General features: G+C 33.8%; 2 protein-coding genes across 4 annotated transcripts; one reads left to right on the top strand and one right to left on the bottom strand.

The window, feature by feature from the left end:
• Nucleotides 1-4970: 4970 nt before the first annotated feature.
• LOC117912552 (protein indeterminate-domain 7-like) lies at nt 4971-7940 on the bottom strand. The gene is made up of 3 exons (XM_034827183.1): nt 7242-7940; nt 6742-7138; nt 4971-6260 (listed from the first exon to the last, which is right to left on the bottom strand). Exons 1-3 carry the CDS (start codon nt 7420-7422, stop codon nt 5255-5257), a joined length of 1584 nt encoding a protein of 527 aa, XP_034683074.1. The 5' UTR covers nt 7423-7940; the 3' UTR covers nt 4971-5254.
• Nucleotides 7941-13571: 5631 nt separating this feature from the next.
• Nucleotides 13572-20863, top strand: LOC117912550 (beta-fructofuranosidase, insoluble isoenzyme CWINV1-like). 3 transcript variants are annotated; one of them, XM_034827180.1, is made up of 8 exons: nt 17300-17325; nt 17577-17794; nt 17928-17936; nt 18654-19495; nt 19588-19746; nt 19845-20086; nt 20164-20254; nt 20477-20863. In XM_034827180.1, the coding sequence occupies exons 1-8, from the start codon at nt 17315-17317 to the stop codon at nt 20663-20665; spliced, it is 1761 nt and encodes a 586-aa protein (XP_034683071.1). In that variant the 5' UTR covers nt 17300-17314; the 3' UTR covers nt 20666-20863. The 3 variants fall into 3 exon arrangements, with proteins under 3 accessions (XP_034683073.1, XP_034683072.1, XP_034683071.1); XM_034827182.1 differs by lacking the exons at nt 17300-17325; nt 17577-17794 and adding an exon at nt 13572-13805; XM_034827181.1 differs by lacking the exons at nt 17300-17325; nt 17577-17794; nt 17928-17936; ... (3 more) ...; nt 20164-20254; nt 20477-20863 and adding exons at nt 13572-13805; nt 13965-13973; nt 14081-14925; ... (2 more) ...; nt 15693-15783; nt 15972-16421.
• The last annotated feature ends 1149 nt before the right edge of the window (nt 20864-22012 follow it).

Below are 22012 nucleotides of genomic sequence, written 5' to 3'. Positions count from 1 at the left end.
GCGCATCTCCTCAGTGCAAGAGAAGTGCGGAATGTCAAAATTGCCCATTGGATAATTTTATTTTATTTTATTTATTTATCTAAACATATGGTTTTGTGACTTTTGTCTGATAAGACTCAGAGTCAGCCAAGGGCAATTAAGTCACTGACTATATATATATATATATATATATATATAATTACATTGCATAAAATGGATTTTATTCACTTCCTCGAAATAGAAGGTCAACCAAATTAAAAAAAAAAAAAAAAGTCTGTAATGAAATTTTAATTTTAGGTATTTTTTAAATAATTTAAAATATAGAAAATATGTGGAGAAATTTTTTATATCACAGTACTTTCATAGAGAATAAATTTTAAAAAATATTTTTTATATTTGAATTAATTTAAAAAAAATAAAAATAAAAATTAAACTTTCGAAATTAAAATTTACCTTTTGCCATAAATTTAGACTATTATGAGGTTTTGATTGGAGTTGATGAAGCTTTGACTCTAAGGTTACGATCGATGTCTCTCTTTCAAGTACTTTTTCAATGTTGCTTTGACCAAGAAGAATTTTATGGAAAGTTTGTATTGGATTATGATACATTTCCATTTTTTTAAAACAGATTTAGTAATTCTTATATAAATATATTACTATTATAATATCATAAAAAGGAAGGGATTTTTATTATTATTTTTACAAAAATTGATATGATAAAAAGTTTTTTTTAATTCTTATACTTTTAAAATTATTGTATTTTTATGAAAAGTCCATGTTATTTGCATAAGATTTTTTTGACATTTTTTATTTTTAAAAATAAAAATCTAGAAAATTATCCGAATATAATTTTTTATTTGGAAGGAAAAATACTTATCAAAATAGTCATAATCTCTCCCATTTCTTTTTATTTTTCACAAAATCCGGTATAGAAGTTTTAAAAAGGTTTCTTCTAAGATACTAAGATCAAAGATTAAAATATCAATTTTTATGTATATATTGGTAGTTAAATTTTATAGATATATTGGGATATATAAAAAATATATGACGAAAATTTTGACAAAAAATATTGATGAGGTATAAAAAGATAAAAAAAAAAAATTATAGATATTGTGAAAATTCCAAAAAATAATAGAAAAATAACAACAACAATAATAATAATAATATAAAATAATTTTGTAATATTATATAATAATAAAAGAATTTGACAATATATTAATATTAAAATAATAATATATTTAGTTTAAATATATTGTGAGTTATGAAAAGGACAATAACTTTTAATAAGGTATAAAGCGCGGAATATATTGTGAGTCAAATGCCTAGCAAATTCAAGTGCTGATAAAAGTCACTAAAGCACACTTAAAAGGTCCTTAGCATTCGAGCCTTAGTTTTAATGGATTGCAAGTTTCTAATTTTCATCAAATTGCAAATTCATATGGAAGAGGTTGTTGCTTTTGAGCTCAAACTCTCAAATTGATTTGCCTTTGTTCTTGGTTTTATGGTAGGGGATTGCATCCTCTCATGGTGTTGACAAGTCCTTAGTCCCCTCACAATGTTTAATAGTCCACTAAGGAGCATGAAAGTATTGTGTCATGAACATAAGGTTATGTGCATGTATGCATTGGAGTTTTATTTTCAATTAATAGCAATTACTAGGGTTGCACTTGGTCCGATTGGTGGCTAATACGAGTTTAACCTGAATTAAAAAATAATTGATTTAAGCCCAACTCAACCCAACCCAACCTCAAATTTGAGGTAGTCAATTCAAGTTTAACTTAACCTAATTTCTCTAAGTTCGAGTTGATGGGGATGATTGAATTGATGAGGTTTAAAATCAATCAATAGTGTTTTTTTTTTTTTTTAAAAAAAAAAAAAATTCTAAATATTTATATGAAAATTTAAAATGTTAAATAAAAGAAAATTTCAAGATAACAACTAAAAATTAAAAGTATTTATATACTTTTCTAAAATAAGGAAAAAAAATGATATAATATAATTTGATATTTTCTTAAAAATAAAAAATAATATGAATATTCTTAATATAGGATAATATTATAAATATAATAAAAAATATTAAATTTGGTTCGGTTAGGCTTGAATTGCTCAAACCTTAGTTCAAATATAACCCAAATTGAGTTGGATAATTGAAAAAATTTAACCTAAATTTAACTTAAGTATTGAAAATGATTACTTAAGTCAGATTAGGTTAGGTCCACCTGTAAAAGTTGCACCTCTAGCGATTACTAGGTAAATCTATATAATCAATTTTTCATAATTAATGGATGATAACTTTTAGTTTTTGACCATGAAAATTTTAAATTCACAAAGTCTTGAGGAGGCTTTGTGGAGTCATTCGTGTGTCATTAGAATTCTTAAATTAATTAATACTTATCAATTTAATTGAAAAATAAATAAATAAAAATTTATAATATTAGGGCTAATTGATAAAGAATCTTTGTTATCTATTCATTCCTTTAGGTAATTCGTGAAACAAGATCTTAAACTCTCTTTAATATTATTCATTTAAATTATTAGTGATGAGCCCAAACACTCCAATCAAATTTATAAATAAGCTTCCTTATGTGTTTGTTTAATATTTTTTTTTCTCTCATCTTATTTTTTGGCTTTTCAAGTGTGATTAAAGGGTATAACAAAAAACATGGTAATAGAAACTCAAAAACATATTTGATATATATATATATATATATATATATATTTTATAAATAATAGCTTTTTGAGAACTATCTATATATAAAAAAAGTATTTTCTAAAAACATATTTAATTATTTAAAATTGTTTTCACTTATTAGTTAAGAGTTCTTTTTTTTTTTTAATAATTATATAATATGAAAAATTGTTTAATACACTTTGCACAACCTATCGTATGTTTTGCATATTACCCCTTTAGGTTTAAAATCAAACACATTACCCCCCATGCTTTTTAAATTGCAGTACTCGATTTGCCTTGATCGTTGGACGGTGCTAGTGGATAGAAATGTCACGTGTTGTGCACATGACTGATTAATGAAGGGTAAATTTGGGTAAATTTGAAAAATCTTAACCCCAAGAAACCCCAAACAGCTCTGTCTTTGTCCTCTAAGGGAGGGCGGCGATGGCGACGACGACGTTAGTGTTCTTAAAGCTAGAGAGAATCAATAAAATCGGAAGTGGCAGCGATGGCACTGTGTACAAGGTCCTTCATAGGCTGAGAGGAGGTTGTATGTCTTGAAGGTTATATACGAAAACCATGAGGACGTTGTACTCTGCCAGATCTATCGAGAAATCGAGATCCTTAGAGATGTAACCCCAACGTGGTGAAGTGTCATGACATGTATGACCACATTGACAAAATCCAGGTGTCGAAAAATCGTCCACAAAAACTAACATTGTTCAACAATCAAGACAGAGTGTTGCAATTTAAGAAGCATGAGATGCACTCTGTTCGATTTTAAACTTAAAGGGATAATGTGCAAAATACATGATATGTTGAAGGAGCAAAATGTATTAAACACTATGAAAAATGATTGAAAATAATACATTATGGATGAAAACAATAGTTTAAAAATATTTGAAATTAAAAAAAAAAAAATAGATTAAGAATATTTCATGTTCGCAAATAAACTTTTTAATTTAAAAAATAATATCAATATGTCTTTAAAAACGTAATATTCTTAAAAACTAATTTTTAAAACTATTTTCTAAAATATTTCCAACTAGGCCCAAAACCTCTCTTACATTCATTTCTTTAATCAAGTTCCAGTTCCCCACAATACATTGTTGAACGAAAAGTGTTCTACAAATTCCACATATTTTATTTTTGGATTTTAAACTCTTCAATTATATCATTTCAATTTCTATAATGAAAATATACTTACAAAGTATTTCCAACTTATGGATTAACACTAAATCTTAGATGCTCCCCTGAAAAATAAATCGATGCTTTCTACTCGAGTTCCATCATATCCTATTTGCATTATAACCCAACAAAAAAAAACTCGTGAGTGCAAATGGATTGTTGGAAATATACAAGAATAGTCAACATCATAAGGTTTTTTTATGTTATGATCCTATATAGGATAAATTGCAAAAAATTATTTTTATATATATGCAAAAATAACGAGAAGAATCTGAAAGCAGAAAAGAGAAAATATGACCAACCATCTGCTCCAATAAATGATGTGTAGCCTCGGGATTGAAATCATATGCATCCATATAAGGTGTCAAACAGCATCTCCTTTATGGTTTTACATATAAATAGCCCCCTCTAACCATGCTCACATGTCCATCTATGCACACTCCACGAATCTTTGTTGGCAGCATCCAAAGCTCTAGTACCCATCAACCATACTCCACTTCCCCTCCCCCCACCCCGTACCATCTTCTTCTTCTTTATACTTCCCCTACAATACTCTCTCTCTCTCTCTCTCTCTCTCTCTCTCTCTGTATATATATATATATATATATATATATATATATATATATATATATATATATATATATATATATATATATATATATAGATATACACATTGTGGGCATAATATTAAACCCTTCCAACTTGAAATTTAAGCTGGGAAAATTAATGACATTTTCAAACTGTTTGAAAGCAGTAGACTCTGAGAAAGAACAGAAGTGGCTTCTCATAGGGTGTTTGTTGGAAGAGACAGTACTCTAGAGGCTTCAAGAGGACTGGATCAAGGGATGAAACGGACAGTTCATGAATTATGGGAATCCCCACAAGCTTATATATCATTAATTAATTCCCTTTGAATCTTAAAAAAAAGGGCCCAAGTCTCTTGATGAGATACAACACTATATATGAATTTAACTGCAAATCCATATTTCAGGTTTATGATGAAGCTGATCAGAAGTACAAATTCTCTATTTTTATTTTTTAAATTTAATGTGGATTTTATATGATGCATACAATGGACCTTCGTGGTTTGTGGTAGAAGTGAGGGTATGAATTGGGTTTCCCTAGCTAGAAGTTGTAGAAATTTTCTTTTATTATATATGGAAGAATGGTGATGAATTACAACAACAAAAACAATAACAATGAGAGAACAAGCAAAACTGATAAAAGAAAAAGGAAAATCAGAGGGAGGGAACATTGAAGAGAACTATTAAGTGTTCATACAACTCAATAGGGGCCACAGAAATACTAGGTTGTGAAAGGTCTCACTCTAGGGGAACATTGGGTATAGTGGATGTAGTGCAGAAAGAAAAATGAAGTGTTACTGAGAGGGGAGGGGAGGGGAAGGTTACCCAAAAGCTAACCTTGCCAAGGTGTTTGATTTTGATTCTGCTGCTCATAGGGAGAAGCAGAATTCATCTGATCAAGCCCAGGAATATTGAGAAAGTCTCTATGAGAGAATGCTCTAAGACCCAAGAAATCTCTTGTCAAGCCATCATTGCCGCCACCACCACCTTCATGATCACTTCTGCTGAAATGGGATTTTGTCATTGCTGTTTTGGTGATTTCTTGAAGATTATTCTCTCTCTTTGGATTCAACATCCCATTAAAAGCCTCTTCAAAAGATGGGCCTCCAAACCCACTGGCAGAAGACAAAGAACTCATCATGTCATGAAATAGAGAAGGAGCTGCAGCTCCTGCTCCTGCTCCTGTAGCTACATGTTCCATGAAACCAGAGGTAACAGCAGCTTTACTCCCAAAAGAAGCCAAGCCATGAATGAACCCACTTGCCATCTCATCACGTGAAGACAAACCCAGATCAGAACCAGCTGTAGATGTGGCTACTGCTGTAGAACTGAAACCAGCATTGGCTGCAGACATGTGAGCTTGGTGGGGTCTGAGCATGGGTGGTGATGGAGAAGGCTTGCTCATTGTTACACCCATCTGTGCAGCTTGTTGCAGCAATGCAGTTGCAGACATGTGTGGAGAAGCTGTGTGATGGAAAGATGGAAGCGTGGAATTAGGGTTAGGGTTTTCATGGTATATCAAGGGATGGTCTAGACTTGCAGAGAATAATGAGGAGGAGAGATCAATAGATGGGGGGCCTGGGCCTGCTTCAACCACTGGTGGGCAAGCTAACCATGGTGGAATATCTGGTTTTAGATTGAAACTGTGGTGCTGTTCTTGTTCTCTTTTCAGTGACAGTACTGCTTGGAGACCATGGCTATGGAGTTGGGGTTGGAGATTAAGATGGGAGGATGAAGAGCCAGGTTGTGAGGAGAGAAGTGGGTTTCCTGTGATTGCCCTTGCACTCTCTTCTGCTAAAGCATCACAGAAGGCCCTGTGAGTGATGAAACTGTCCCTCCTGCAACCATAAAAACAAGCAGAAAAAACAAAAAGAACAAACCATTAGAATTAATGCAGCTCACACTGTACACAAGTACCCTCTCTCTCTCTCTCCCCTTCTCTCTCTCATAACCTTTTTGTATTTTCATTCTTTTCTTTCCGTAGACAAAAGGCATTAGTGGGTTTAACATCTCAGGAATTCTTTAACTGAACTAAAATTTAAAAATGAGTGAACCTGGGATTTCTTCTTCTTCATCATTTCTCTCTCTCTCTCTCTCCCTCACTCATATGCAGAAACCAAAACAGATATGGGAAGCTTCATGGATATGTGAAATTGGACTATATATATATATGAAGTGAAGAATGAATAAAAGAAATCTGAATTTTACTCTTGAAACACTACTTACATTTTCCATTATTTTATCATCTGGGGTTGTGATATATATAAATATATATATTTTCTTCTAAAAGAATCTTAAATTATGTTATGTTTGAATTACCTGGAGAAAAGGGTTCCACAATCACATCTATACTCTCTTGTGCCACAAATCTTGGAGTGAGCCTTCCAATCTGATTGAACAGCATAACGCTTGGAGCACTTTTCACATTTCCACTTCTTCTCCCCATGCTTTCTGGAAAAGTGCTTCTTGATTCCTGTGAGGTCTCCAAGAGCCCTTGAAGGGTCATGGTGTACACATGTAGGCTCTGGGCACACATACACCTTCTTCCTCACCTCTTTGTTTGTTCTTTGCTTCAGCTTCCATGGCAGATTGTGGCCTCTTCTGTGGAGCTGGAGGTTCTGATCTCTCTGAAACCCTTTGTTACAGATCTCGCATATAAATCTGTTGGTTGCTTGGAGAGTCTTGGGTGATAAAGCTACCACTTCTGCATTTGGGTCTGATCCAAAACCAAGAAAAATCACAACCCCATATGATAATTAAACCAAAAAATTGAATCCAGTACTACTAGTGAATATATAATTCCATAATTAATTTGAAACCTGGATTGCCTGGAAGACTTCTCTTCTTCTTTGCTGCTGCTGGTGCTTGATTTGCTGAAACAAAAGACTGTTGTGGGTACATGTTGCTTGTTTCATTTCTGGTACCTGAAGAAGCACTTGCTTCCCCAGATGCAGAAGTCAAATTGGACATATTCTCATCTACCATCAAACCCTTCAACATCTTCTTCTGCGCCTCTGATATATACCAAGTTACAGAGTGGGTTCTAATCTGAGGATGATGCAATACATGCACATACACTAAGAATTCTGTGATGAGTCTGATGACCCATGAACTAACTTATTGATCTGTGACATGATGTCCTGAGATCTGAACGCAAACCCTAATCAAAAGGCCTATTATAGTATCCACTGTGTTGTGTGTTCATTCAAATCATTGAGAAATCAGAGAAAAAAAAAGGAAAAGGAAAAAGAAAAGCAAAAGAGAGGAAAAATAAATAAGTATAATTTGAGTACTCCTAAGTTGAACAGCACCAAACCTTAGAGAAACCAATAGTCTTGATGTTTCTAACAACAAACCCTTGCTTTTCTAGATGCTAACACCAAGAAGATTCAACAAAAACCACACAAATACGTACAAATAAACCAAACCAAACCAAACCCAGTTCCCATAATGAGATAAAAAGAAGAATTTGTATACAAAAAAATGTAAACAAGAAGAGAGAGAGAGAGAGAGAGAGAGAGAGAGAGGAGAGAAGAGAGATGTGGATGAGAAGGGATCTCTCTCAAGTCCTTCCACCCATTCAAAAACCAAAACCCAACCCAACAGACTTGTTCTGACGTTGCACTTTCTGTCTTTTCCTTTGTTCTCTTCCCAATCCCATAAAAAACTTTTTCTAATAATTAAAATTCTTTTGCTTTTATCAATTCAACTTCTCTTTCACACATTGGTTTACTCAGCTTTTCCTTTCCCTTCCCTTGAAAAGTAGGATAAAAGCAAAGCCTGTGAAAAACAAAGAGAGGAGGCTAAGGAGTTAAAGGGTATATATAGGCTTTTTTGATCAGCTTAAGAAGATGATGGGTAAGGGGTTAAAAAGCTTAATAAAAAGACCCTCTTTCCTCTCTGTGCACCTTCACCACTATGATTGGATCAGTGATTGAATTCCAACAGACATGCTCATGGAGAACAGTTCTTTTTATTCTCTTGTTTTTTCACCCTCCTCCTTCCCCCTTAGTTTCCTCCATTTTATTATTACTAAAGAACAATCAACATTCATTTAAATAATTGAATTCCTGACATTTTTCACTGTTTCTGAAATTAAAAAGGGCCCCTCATGCTGCCTAACCCATCATCGCTTTTTCTATTATGGTAAAATAAATAATTGAGGGAGAGAGTGTGTATCAACATCTCTCCATCAACCCTTCCCCTCCATATATAAAACAATTTCTTCAAAAATACTTCAAAAAATTTAAAAAAAAAACTTCCCTTAAATCATACTCATGTTTATCATCTTTCATTCTAGTTGATATATGGGTTTTAGGCCATATTTTTTTCAACCCAAGTGTAAAATCAAAGAAACTACTCAGATTAATCATCAACGACAATGTTGTAAAGATAAATGGGATGCAAATCAAGGGTTTTTAGCAAGTGGGTATGGCTTAAAATGATGATCATACAGCCAAGGAAAAGGAAAAAAATGAATAAATTAATCAAGTCTCTGCAGCATATCTCACTGTGAGAAAATAACCCACCATGACCCACCTAGGAACTTAGTCTGCTAGTCATTGATGGTGGGTTTGCAGGCATTATTCTCCATTGTCAAATCATACTAAAAAATTTTTTGGTACGACTTGAAAGATTAGGGTATTGACAGGTCTTGAAATCATCAATAGATCCTGTCTCTTACATTACCCACCAGTACAGGAAGTTTCATCCTTGCTCATTTCCTCTTTCCACTCTATTTCTTACAAAACTACAACCCTCTTTCTACCGGTATTTGTCCTTCTATTATCATTTTTTGATCATTAATTAATGCCTACTAATAATGTTACACTTTCTAGATATTTCCAATGGTATTTTGGTAAAACATCATGTATAAATCATCTTTTAATACTCAATTCAAGAGTTATCCATGTTTCATATTTGTTTCTATCTTATAAAAGAATATTGAAGTTGATAAAAAGATGAATTTTCTTGTATCAAATTAGAATTAGATTTGTGTGAATTTTTTATTTAGATTACTTCTGGATGAAACTTGAAGTTGAAGTTTGATATTAAAAAAGTTATATTAAATATGAAATAACTTCTTAGATACATTAGATTTTAGAATAAGAAAAATCGTTGTCAATGTTATTTTCGTGTCGTGTTCTTTTCAAAATTTGCGTGCACTTATTATTATTGGATTTAAAAAATAGCTTTTTGGTTTTAAGAGGTCAAGTAGAACATACCATCATTGACTTCAATATTCTATTTAATTATTATTACCTAAATATTAATTTTTCATTAACTTCTAGGAATATTGTTTTATTTTCATTAATGTATTATTGAAAAAAAAAAAGTTTTGAAAAATTCACATTTATTCTTAATTTCAAAAAATAAATCTTGCTTTCAAGTATAATTGTCAACACCAAATTTTCATGGAATTCAATGTTGCAATTCAACTCACTTTTTGACATCTCATTTTTAGTCTTTTTGAAAAAAATTTAAATGAGTTGTCATTTTCTTGTATCATGTAGGTCTGAACCACATTCGTTAAAGGACCACTCACAAAGTTGTAACAAAATTCAATAAATAATTACACAAAATGACAAAATTATTTTGATAAAATTGGTCCACATTTTGATATCAAATACTAGTACAAAATTAAAGCAAAATGAAAAAAAAAAAATTGATAACCCTTATGAAAGAGTAAAATAAGATACAAGAATGAGAAATTCATTACATGTTTTATTCAAAATTTATTCTCATGAAATTTAGAGCTTAATCTGATTTTGATTTTGATTTTGATTTTCTATTTTATATCGTGATTCAACTTTATTTTTATTTCTATTCTCATCCCGAGCCCTATTTTTTGTTTTTGTCTTTTTAAATAATGGAATTAGCCTTTGAGACCACAAGAATAAAAGTAATCTATCTACAAGGCAGGCAAGCAACAAATTAAGTAAATAAGAGACAAATAATGTGACTTCTTGTGGAGATACACTGTCCTTGTGTTGGTTCATGTTCTCAATGGACTTGTCTTCTCTTCTCAATACCAAAGTGATATATATATGAGCTTGCATTTGTCATTTTCATCATTCATTTTTCTCTAATATAATATCTATATATCATATTATGGGAAACATTCAAAAAGGAGTTTCATCCCCACACCATGATATGCACCCAGCTCATCAACACCCTGATTCTTTTTTTATTTATTTGTTTTATTTTTTTAATTTTTGGGGTGGAAAATATTATATTTATTCATTATAAAGGTAGCCCACGTGATGTACCTATCTAGAAAATAATATCCTCACAAGGATTTTCCATTGTCTCATAATGGACTTTTGGAATTGAAGGCCAAAAGGCTTAAAACTAGAGAACCATTTCTGATCAGTATGTCTCAATTTTCCTTCACTCTTCCTCCATTTTCCTGAAATTTTGACCCAAAAGTGACAGGACTTGAATCATCTCCTGCATCACAAAATCATGAATTGAGGCAGCAAAGTTATTTTTAATTCAGACCCATCTAATTCATTTATTATTATTTTTTTCAATTTATCGCTTGAACCCTCGTAATCATAAACCTAAATGTTTTCTTAAATGTTAAGCTATCGATTTAACTTAAAAGCTTTACATCGGTAATTGGCCCGCAACACTATTCTCACGTGTAGATATAATTATATAAATAGATAAAAACCTTTGTCACATGCATGGAAGAGACTTGAGCAAGACAAAGATTCGAGTGAGTCTCAAAATTGATGAGAATAAACAAATGAAGAGACTCGAACTTGTTTAATCACTAATATCATGTTAAATTATTAATTCAATTCAAAAATTTAGACTATTAGGTAATTAATAGATCAACAACCTAACTATATCTATCTCAACTACTTTGATCATAAGAAAATACCCAGAGACTATGAATGTTGAAATATGGTGGGGATGTGTAAACATCAAGATAATGTAATTAGTCATGGGGTGTAGCAGCAGTGGTCATGTTATTAGGTTTTGGTCACCTCCAATCCTTAATTCCAATTCCATGGTATATATATATATATATGGAGCCTAAGGATGTGCCATTGCCAATCATTTGACTGCAAACTGGATTGTGTGATAGTACTGTTAGCTCAAGTTCTTGGTACATATAGTGTTTGGTAAGCGGGAAAGTAGAGTGAAAGACGGAACCATGGAGCACCCCAGGCTGGTTGAAGACACAAGGGTAGTATCAGTAATGGTCTCCTTTTATTCTGATAAGTTAGGAGAAACCAATTTGGTTGGCCTAGTTTAAAATTGGCTTAGGTTGGCAAAGATGTTGACCCATCAAGGACATCTAAGTATTGGGAGGACCACTTGTGATTGGACTTGTGTCTGATTCAATAAGTTTCACATGTTCAGCTTCATTGCAATGGGTCAATTGGGCGTTCATGGCCTTTGTTTTAGTACAACATGGGGATAATGTTTCTCATTGATTTTTGGGTTATGTTGTCTTCTGTCCGGCAATGGAATTTGAAGTGTTTGATATTTTTATAATACCTAGAAACCAATGCTATAGAAGCTTTTATGTCACGGCACTTTCCTAACTGTGTAGATATTGTCCATTGTCCATTGCTTTAAAATTTGTTTACATGGTTAAGAAAAATTCATTCTCATGTCTTTTACTATATCCAATGTAGGATATTATAATCACCCATATGGTCCTTGTTATGTCCCATAAGATTGGAAGGGCTAAACAAACTCCCATAGAGTATGAGATCGACTCTAATACCATTTGTCACAATATGCTTTGAGCTTAGCATGTCTCACAACTTTAAGACAATTTATGTGATTAAGAATTTAAGAGGAGTATACATATATAACATTAGAAACCTTTCCTTTGTCCGATGCAAGATATCACATTTCATCACTTCCAACCTCTTTAAACCTGTCTAGGATTCCTCTTTTACTCTCTCCAACTATTCCAATTCTGTCAACTTCCTATTTGACTAGCCTTTGAAGCCACTGAATTAACTGTCCTCGAGAATTAATGACTCATATACAAGAAAAGTGAACCAAGTAAATGATGGGTGTGTTGTGTTATTGGTTATGGCGCTTTTACAAAGGAATGGGAACACAGAATGATAGTTTCCAACAATAAGTTTCAGATACTGATACTATCCTTATGCCAGAATGTTTGATAATGTAATTATACATGATCATCTGTTTCTATGTATGATCTTCTCAAGCTTACTCATCTTAATCATGGCATTCTTTGGATTAAATCCATTATACACCAATAGCTGATGGCCATAGCCCAGTGCTGCTACAATCCTTCCATGGAAGAAATTATATCATTTTGTTCAGTGGAATATTATATGTTAAATGTACCTAGTTTCATTGAAGAAGAAATAATCTGAACCATTCCTTAAAAGACTGGGGCATAAGTTCTCAATGTATGTAGACCCAATCAAACTCTAGATTGGAAATCTCAGCATAACCTTGGATGAGAGTTTGCATTAAAAGTGAGGATTTTGTTCACTAATCTAAGCATCAGCATCCTCTTCACCAGGCCGAGAATATCGGTAATATGGGAATCTCTGGACTTTATCCTCTGCCATCCTACTACACTGGCATATGGGAATCTCTGGTTTCTTATCCTCTGTCACCTGGGGTCACCACTTTGGTCATAAATCTAAGTTTCAAGCATGTTATGAAGTGCCTGAGAGAGGAAAATATTTTCCCGGAAACTGATTTTATGGAACTAGTTGGACTTGAATTTCAGTTGCTAAAGGAGTTATGCTTCTAAGGTGAGATCAAGGAAGGATTTTATGGATTCTGTTTTCCAGCCAATTCCTAGGAGTATTTGGTTTGATGGAACCAGGAGGCAATTAGGACAGTGACCAGTTGAAGAAATGGACACTACAAAAAGGCAAACCAGTTTTCATATGGTAAGAAGTATTTTAATATGTTACCGATCTTGAATTTTTGTGTTTGTATCACATTGGTTCTTGTGGGTGGTTTAATATTATTGAAAGAAAATATATTACTATAATAGCCTATAAATTAAGATTCTAACCACATGTTCTGGAGTTTTTAATGAACAAACATTGGAGTGTCATGAATTTTCTCATAATTAATAAATGCAAGTTGCATAATATTCAAATATATGGTGTAAAAATATAGATGAGTCTTGTGTTAGTTGCCTTAAAGAAGAACCAAAGGTCTCATCTCAGGAATATCTGCTATTGAGCCGAAGAAATCCATGGAGATATCTGCAATTTGGGCTGTTGGGTTGTGCCTTTTTCTGGCTAGACATGGGATTGAGGCAGAGGCCTCTTATCCTAGTTGCAGAAATCTTCAATCTAATCCAACAGAGCAGCCTTACAGGACTGCCTACCACTTCCAGCCTCCGAAAAACTGGATGAATGGTATGTCTTCACAAACCCCATAGCTATATATTCTCTAAGTTTCAATCTGTCTGCTCTCCTGCTTTTTTCAGTATGTCTTCATCTTCTAGATCATTATTCTTTTTATGTTGACTTCTGTCTGATTTGGTGGAATTGGCAAATGGGGGCTTGGATATGCAGACCCTAATGGTAAGATTGATTGATTTCCTCTAACTTATACTGGTTTTGAGATCTTTTTTCCGTTTTTTCATTCAATTTTATTCCTCGTCCTCATTCATTTTGTTTATAATTTAAAGGGCCAATGTACTACAATGGTGTTTACCATCTGTTCTATCAGTACAATCCCTATGCTGCAGTATGGGGAAACATTACATGGGCCCATTCCATATCTTATGATCTTGTCAATTGGGTTCATCTTGATCATGCTCTTAATCCAACTGATCCTTTTGACATCAATGGTTGTTGGACTGGTTCTGCCACAATACTTCCCGGAGAAGAACCTGTCATTATATACACTGGGGCAGATACTCAAAACCTACAAGTCCAAAACATGGCAGTGCCCAAGAACATATCTGATCCACTCCTTAGAGAATGGATAAAATCACCCCGTAATCCCCTAATGAGTCCTACTAACGGCATTGATGCAAACAATTTCAGAGACCCTACCACTGCTTGGCAAGGCCCAGACAAAGTATGGAGAATCATTGTTGGAAGCCTGATAAATGATCATGGTACAGCCCTTCTTTATCGAAGTAGAGATTTTGTGAACTGGACAAAGAGCCAAACCCCTCTTCATTCATCCAATAAAACTGGAATGTGGGAGTGTCCAGACTTCTACCCTGTCAGTACCAGAACTGGGGTTGAGACCTCTGTTCAAAATGCAGATACACAGCATGTGCTTAAGGCAAGCTTCAATGGGAATGACTACTACACAATAGGAAAATATGTGCCTGAAACCGATACCTATCTGGTCGAGACTGACTTCTTGGATGCTGGTTCGGATTTGAGATATGATTATGGGGAATTTTATGCTTCCAAAACATTTTTTGATGCTGCGAAAAAGCGGCGGATACTGTGGGCCTGGATACAAGAATCTGACATTTCATCGGCTGATATTGAAAAAGGGTGGTCTGGGCTTCAGGTAATCTAGTTTACCTGTTCTTTTTGCAGAGAACTAATCTGATAAAACATAGAAATGGGAATTCCCCCTTTTCAGTATGCATTTGAATCAATAAGCCTTTTGTAAAACTCCATAACTACCATTATTGAGTATATAGAGCATACTGTCCATGTCACGGAACTTCCGGCCTTTGTATTCTTTTGCAGTCCATTCCTAGGAGTGTTTTGCTCGATCAAACTGGACGGCAATTAGTACAGTGGCCTATCAAAGAAATCGAGGAACTACGTGAAAACCAAGTGACCCTCTTAAATAAGGAGGTCAGGGGTGGTTCTGTACTTGAAGTTCCTGGTATTACAGCTTCACAGGTAACCACATTAGTCCTACTAATGGAACCGGTCTTTTGCCTTGATATCCTTGGTATATAAAAGCAAACTAAACCTTCTTTCTTTCTTTCTTTCCCCACTCTGAAGGTTGATGTAGAAGTTTCATTTGATTTCCCACATTTCAAAGAAGCAGAGGTCTTGGATCCCAGTTGGGTTGATCCCCAACTGCTCTGTACTCAAAAGAATGCATCTGTTAAAGGCAGCATTGGGCCATTTGGTCTGTTGGTTTTGGCCTCTAAGGATCTGACAGAACAAACTGCAATCTTCTTTCACATATTCAAAACTCATAATAAGAAATACGTTGTGCTTATGTGCAGTGATCAGAGCAGGTAGGTTTTCAATTCAGTCTCTTCTCAAGTCATCTAACTGCCATGATTCTAAGCTATGAACTTCACATTTTAACAGGTCATCTTTGAGGCAAGACGTTGATAAAACAAGCTATGGAGCTTTTGTTGATATAGATCCTCTTCGTGAGAAGATTTCCCTTAGAGGCTTGGTATTTTACAGTCAGCTGTTTTTCATTTTTATTTCAGTTCCATTCGTTCCTACAACCAGATGAGACCATATTTTCATGGAAACCCCATGTTCTGGAGGAAACATTTTCCTCCAAAACTGGTTGGAAAATCATTTTCATTGTCTTCTACTACCACTAATTACTCACATTTTGGGTTCATTCTTTTCCAGATAGACCATTCTATTGTTGAGAGTTTTGGTGGGGAAGGGAGGAGCTGCATAACTGCAAGGGTTTATCCAGAGTTGGCTATTAATAAAGAAGCACACTTGTATGTATTTAACAATGGAACTCAAAGTGTGAAAATCTCAAGACTTGATGCTTGGAGCATGAAGAAAGCTGAGATTGTTCCTACCAATAGAAGAAGAAACTCCCATTTCAACTAAGAAGAGAGCTCAGCTCATGAGCTCTTGACCACTTCTGACTCACCATTAGTCACCTCAAAGTGAGTTGTGTGGTGAACATTTGGCCTGAAGTCTGGAACTTTTAGCCCAAAATTAGTGCCTTTAATGTGTTTTATATTTTTGGGGAAGAAAATGGGACAGTAAATGGGCAATTTATGAAGATTTTGATGCATCGATCAATGAAAATAATCTAGAAAGTGACTAACTTTGTTTGTGGCATCTCCAAGTTTTGAATATGTGAAAAGGTTTTCTATAGAGCTCTCATCTTATAACAACCCACTCTCAAATATGCAGAAATTGTTTACTTTGAACCCTTATAGTTTTAAAATGTGTTTATAAAATTAAGAAGAACCCATATATATATATATAGCATCACGAGCTTTTTCTCCTATCTCATCTGATGTAGGATATCACACATCCCTTCCAATGAACCACTTTAACAAATGAAAAGATGATACATGGCATAGGTGTGTTCATTCCCATGCAGTGCTTGGTTCAGCCTGCCCATTTTGGAGCCACAGCTTGTCTTTTGAATGTGTGGTGTGAAGAGGTTTGCCTCAACTTGCAGTAGTAGGGTGGGGTTTCACTAAAACTCTGATTCGTGGCCCTTCATTATCAGCTATATAGCCCTAATAAACTTGATATATTTTACTGACTCGATATCTAAGTAACTTAAACTTTTAGATCAATTGGTAGCTTAACATGATATGAGAGTCATTCAACGGGAGGTTAATATTTTGAACATCACCACATGCTTATTTCTCCTGATTTAGATGTCGAACACATGCAAATTCATCAAAAAAGATTATCCATGAAAAGGGGTGTTCGGGTTTTTATATATATAGTTAACTTCCTACCTAACAACTTAAGCTTCTAAAATAATTGGTAGCTTAACACTCATCTCAGTAGGCATCATGATGGCTTTGCTGTTTGGCTTACAAAATTGGATGCAGACTGTCACGAAAGCAGTAATATTTTGCTTTGGAGCATCAAAATTTTGATCACTACACTAATCATCCTATCTTGAGTTGAGCAATGTTGGAACCAATGAAGAGAATGAGTTCCTATTTTATGGAACTGGTTGGATTTGAGGTATAATTACTGAAGAACTTATGCTTCAAAGGTGAGATGAAGGAAGGATTTTATGGATTGTTTTTATTTTTTTCCCCCTTGCATTTCACAATAAATAAAGAATGAAGGACATGGCAGATAATAATGATATTGAAAAGTCGCCTGATCTTGCTGACACATTTTCCTTGATGGCTATAATTGCACTGAATACAAAGTCAAGATCAACTCAAAGAATGGCCCAAGTCAAGATCAACTCAAAGAAAAGCTGATAGAGTAATGTTTGAGTTGTTTCATTTTCTGCAGTATTAATTGCCATAGGGACGGAGGGACATCTGCTGTAATGCTGAGGAAAGAGATGGGGAGATTTGGGATTTGGGTTCTGGGGTTGTGCCTTATGGTGGGTGGACATGGGATTGAGGGAGAGACTTCTCATCATAGTTACAGAAATCTTCAATCTGATCCAGCGGACCAGCCTTACAGGACCGCCTACCACTTCCAGCCTCCCAAAAACTGGATGAATGGTGTGTAACATTAATTTCTTCATCTTTAAGGTAGTTCTTTTTTTTTTAATTTTTCATGTCTTGACTTCTGTCTGTATTGGTTGTTTGGCATGTTGACTTGGTGGGTTTGGCAAATGGGGGCTTGGATATACAGATCCTAATGGTAAGTTTGTTTCTCCCATTCTTACATGTTTTGATATCTTCTCTCCTAGTACTCCTTGTCTAACTGAATTAATAACCATCATGTAATCTTTAAGGATGTATAGAAACATAAGGAGAGACCCAAGCTTGAGAACCCGAGATCACTAGTTAACCATAACCCTAATACCATGTTGAGAATAAAGACGGACCTTGAGACTCAAGCTTTAGAACTTGAGATGTCAAGACCTTTGATTAACTTGTAACTCTGATACCATGTTAAAAATAACAACTTTCCTAGAAGCTTAAGGAGAGATTTAAACTCGAGACCTTAATCATAGCTCTGATATTTCTAGTTTAGTTTAAGTCACCAACTTTTAGGCTAGTCACCTCATGTAGAAATCAATTAACATTCCATTAGGACGAGTCTTATTGTATATCTAATAATCTCTCCTCCAACAGGACTCAAATCTATGATGTTAAGCTCAAGGTTTTAGTCATCTCATCTGAAAATCAATTGGCTTTCCATAAAGATATATAGAGCTAATCCGTTTTTAGATGATTCGACAGCAATATTCACGTGGATTAAACAACTTAAACAGATCAGAAAATGTCCTGGGGTTTGATGCTTTGCTAGGAAGCTGACTAAATGAAAGTCTTCCTTTTTGTGTTACTTAGTTTGGGCATTCATTTTGCTTAAAATTTCACATTATTTCTACTAATACTGTTCTATCCATCAAAGGGCCAATGTACTACAATGGAGTTTACCATTTGTTCTATCAGTACAATCCCTATGCTGCAGTATGGGGTAACATTACATGGGCACATTCCACATCTTATGATCTTGTCAATTGGGTTCATCTTGAACTTGCTATTAAACCAACTGACCCTTTTGACATCAATGGTTGCTGGTCTGGTTCTGCCACAATCCTTCCCGGAGAAGAACCTGTTATTATATACACTGGAAAAGATTCTCAAAACCAACAAGTCCAAAACTTGGCTGTGCCCAAGAACATATCTGACCCACTCCTTAGAGAATGGATAAAATCACCCCATAATCCTCTAATGACTCCTATCGATGGCATTGATGCAAGCAATTTCAGAGACCCTACCACTGCTTGGCAAGGCTCAGACAAAGTATGGAGAATTCTTGTTGGAAGCCTGATAAATGGTCATGGCACAGCACTTCTTTATCGAAGTAGAGACTTTGTGAACTGGACAAAGAGCCAAACCCCTCTTCATTCATCCAATAAAACTGGAATGTGGGAGTGTCCAGACTTCTACCCTGTCAGTATTAGCAGCAGAAATGGGGTTGAAACCTCTGTTCAAAATGCAGAGACACGGCATGTGCTTAAGGCAAGCTTCAATGGGAATGACTACTACATAATGGGAAAATATGTGCCTGAAACCGATAACTATCTGGTTGAGACTGATTTCCTGGATGCGGGTTCAGATTTGAGATATGATTATGGGAAATTTTATGCATCCAAAACATTTTTTGATGCTGCGAAAAAGAGGCGGATACTGTGGGCCTGGATACAAGAAGCTGACAAAGATACTGAAAAAGGATGGTCTGGGCTTCAGGTAATCTGAAAAATCATCGAAATGAACATACTATCTACTTGTCATAAAACTTCCTATCTTTGTACTCAAGGCATATGTGCTTTGTCTTGTAGTCCTTCCCTAGAAGTGTTTTGCTCGATCAAAATGGCCAACGATTAGTACAGTGGCCGGTCAAAGAAATAGCGATACTACACAAGAACCAAGTGACCTTCCACAATAAGGAGCTGAGGGGTGGTTCAGTAATTGAAGTTTCTGGTATCACAGCTTCTCAGGTAACTAAATTTAGTCCCGTGGCACTAGTCTTTTGCCTTAACATCCTTCCTATACAAAATCAAACTAAACTTTCCTTCTTTCTTTCCCCACTTTGCAGGCTGATGTAGAAGTTTCATTTGATTTCCCACATTTGGAAGAAGCTGAGCTGATGGATCCAAGTTGGACTGATCCCCAAGCCCTCTGTAGTCAAAAGAATGCATCAGTTAAAGGCGGGATGGGGCCATTTGGCTTGTTGGTTTTGGCTTCAAACAATTTGACAGAACAAACTGCAATCTTCTTTCGCATCTTCAAAAGTACTCAAGAGAAACACATCGTGCTTATGTGCAGTGATCAGAGCAGGTAGGTGGCTAATTCAACTATTGCTTAAATCCATCTATCGCCATGATTCTAAGCTATGAACTTCACATTTTTAACAGGTCCTCTTTGAGACAAGACGTGGACAAAACCATCTATGGAGCTTTTGTTGATATAGACCTTAATCACGAGAAGATTTCGCTCAGAAGCTTGGTATGTTGCAGAGAGAGAGAGAGAGAGAGCTCTTTTCATTTCAGTTAAGACAATATTTTCCTGGAAACCCCGTGTTCTGCTGGAAACATTTTCCTTCAAAACTGATTGGAAAATCATTTTGAAGGGACTTGTGACCTCAGAAGATGTGATTTTATTCAATGGGTTGGATTCTATAGGGAAGCAAACTTTCTATACTCAAATTCTCGATTCATTCTTGTGCAGATTGACCATTCTATTGTTGAGAGTTTTGGGGGGAAGGGGAAGACTTGCATTACTGCCAGGGTTTATCCAGAGTTGGCTATTAATACAGAAGCACACCTTTATGCATTTAACAATGGAAATCAGACTGTGAATATCTCAACACTTAGTGCTTGGAGCATGAAGAATGCTGAGATGGTTCCTACCAATTGAAGGAGGAAGCCCCACCGGTCACCTCAACTATGAAGAAAGCTCAACTCTTGGGCTCTTCACCACCATATGATGTATCATTTTTCTATTTTTGGTCCCTTTTGTTTTACAGATTATCTCTGTTTTTCTGTAATCGCCCCAAATATGATTTTAGGGGTAAAATAGTCTTTTTATAAAAATAAATAAATAAGTAAATAAAAATAAAAGGGATAAAAAGTTCTTTTGAATTAAAAAGTGTATGCCCAAAACTTTATTTTAGGGTAAAATAATATGTTTCAAAAATAAATAAATTAAGTTGGATTAAAATGGGTCAAAATTAAAAATAAAAATAAAAATTAAAGAACGTACGACTGAAAAATAAAGACTTAGGCTATGTTTGGTACCCAAAAAATAGAAGGGAAAGAAAAAAATGTTAAGAAAAATGTTTCCCTATGTTTGGTTTTACTATAAAATAAAATAAAATATAATGAAAATTAATTTAAAATTTATATATTTTAAAATTATTTAATCTTGCTAAACTATGTTTGGTTTGCGAAAAATTTATAAGAAAATGTGAAGGAAAGAAAATAGAAATGAAAAATAGAAAGAAAGAAAAAATAGGTTGAAACTAAATAAATTATTTTTATATGTTTTTTCAAATTTATTTTACTTATTTCCTTCCATTATATAAAAATTAAATAATTTAAAAATATATAAAATTTTGACAAATTTTAATTATATTTAATTTTCTTTTGTATTCTCAAGGGTGAAACTAAATATGAAAAAAAAAAAAACCATTTTTCTTTTGGCTTGTTTTTTCCTTAATATTTTTTTAGAACTAATATCTATAAAATAAATAAATAAAAGGAGATAAAATATGTAAATAAATTGGTAAGAAAGGAAGTACATCCATTTGTATAATTTATTTATAAAGAAAAAAAGAGTGAAAAAAGTTGCAATATGTATAAATATATATTATTTAATAAAAATTATAAAAGAACAATTTAGTAAAAAAAAAATTCATTATTTGTATTGAAAAATATATTGTAGCATCATGAAAACTTTGTGCATAAAATAAAAAATCTAAATATCAAATAAAAGTCAATTAATCATTTTTATTTAAATTAATTAATATAACCATATCTAATTAATTTTTTTACTATTTAATAAACGAACATGCATTATTATTTATCACAAACCCGGGAAGTATGATCTAATTAAATAGGATTTGTTTAATAAAATTATTTTTTATGTTTAGTTTTATTGTGGAAAATCAATAAATAAAGTTTTAAATTATTTAATCTTTATATTAAATTTTATTTTTTAAGCTAGGCATCCCACTAGTCTGATACTCAAACTCTTAATACATGA

Source organism: Vitis riparia, chromosome 4 (assembly GCF_004353265.1).
Source record: "Vitis riparia cultivar Riparia Gloire de Montpellier isolate 1030 chromosome 4, EGFV_Vit.rip_1.0, whole genome shotgun sequence".
In the NCBI taxonomy this organism is placed as follows: domain Eukaryota; kingdom Viridiplantae; phylum Streptophyta; class Magnoliopsida; order Vitales; family Vitaceae; genus Vitis; species Vitis riparia.
This window is presented reverse-complemented; position numbering and strand designations above follow the sequence as displayed.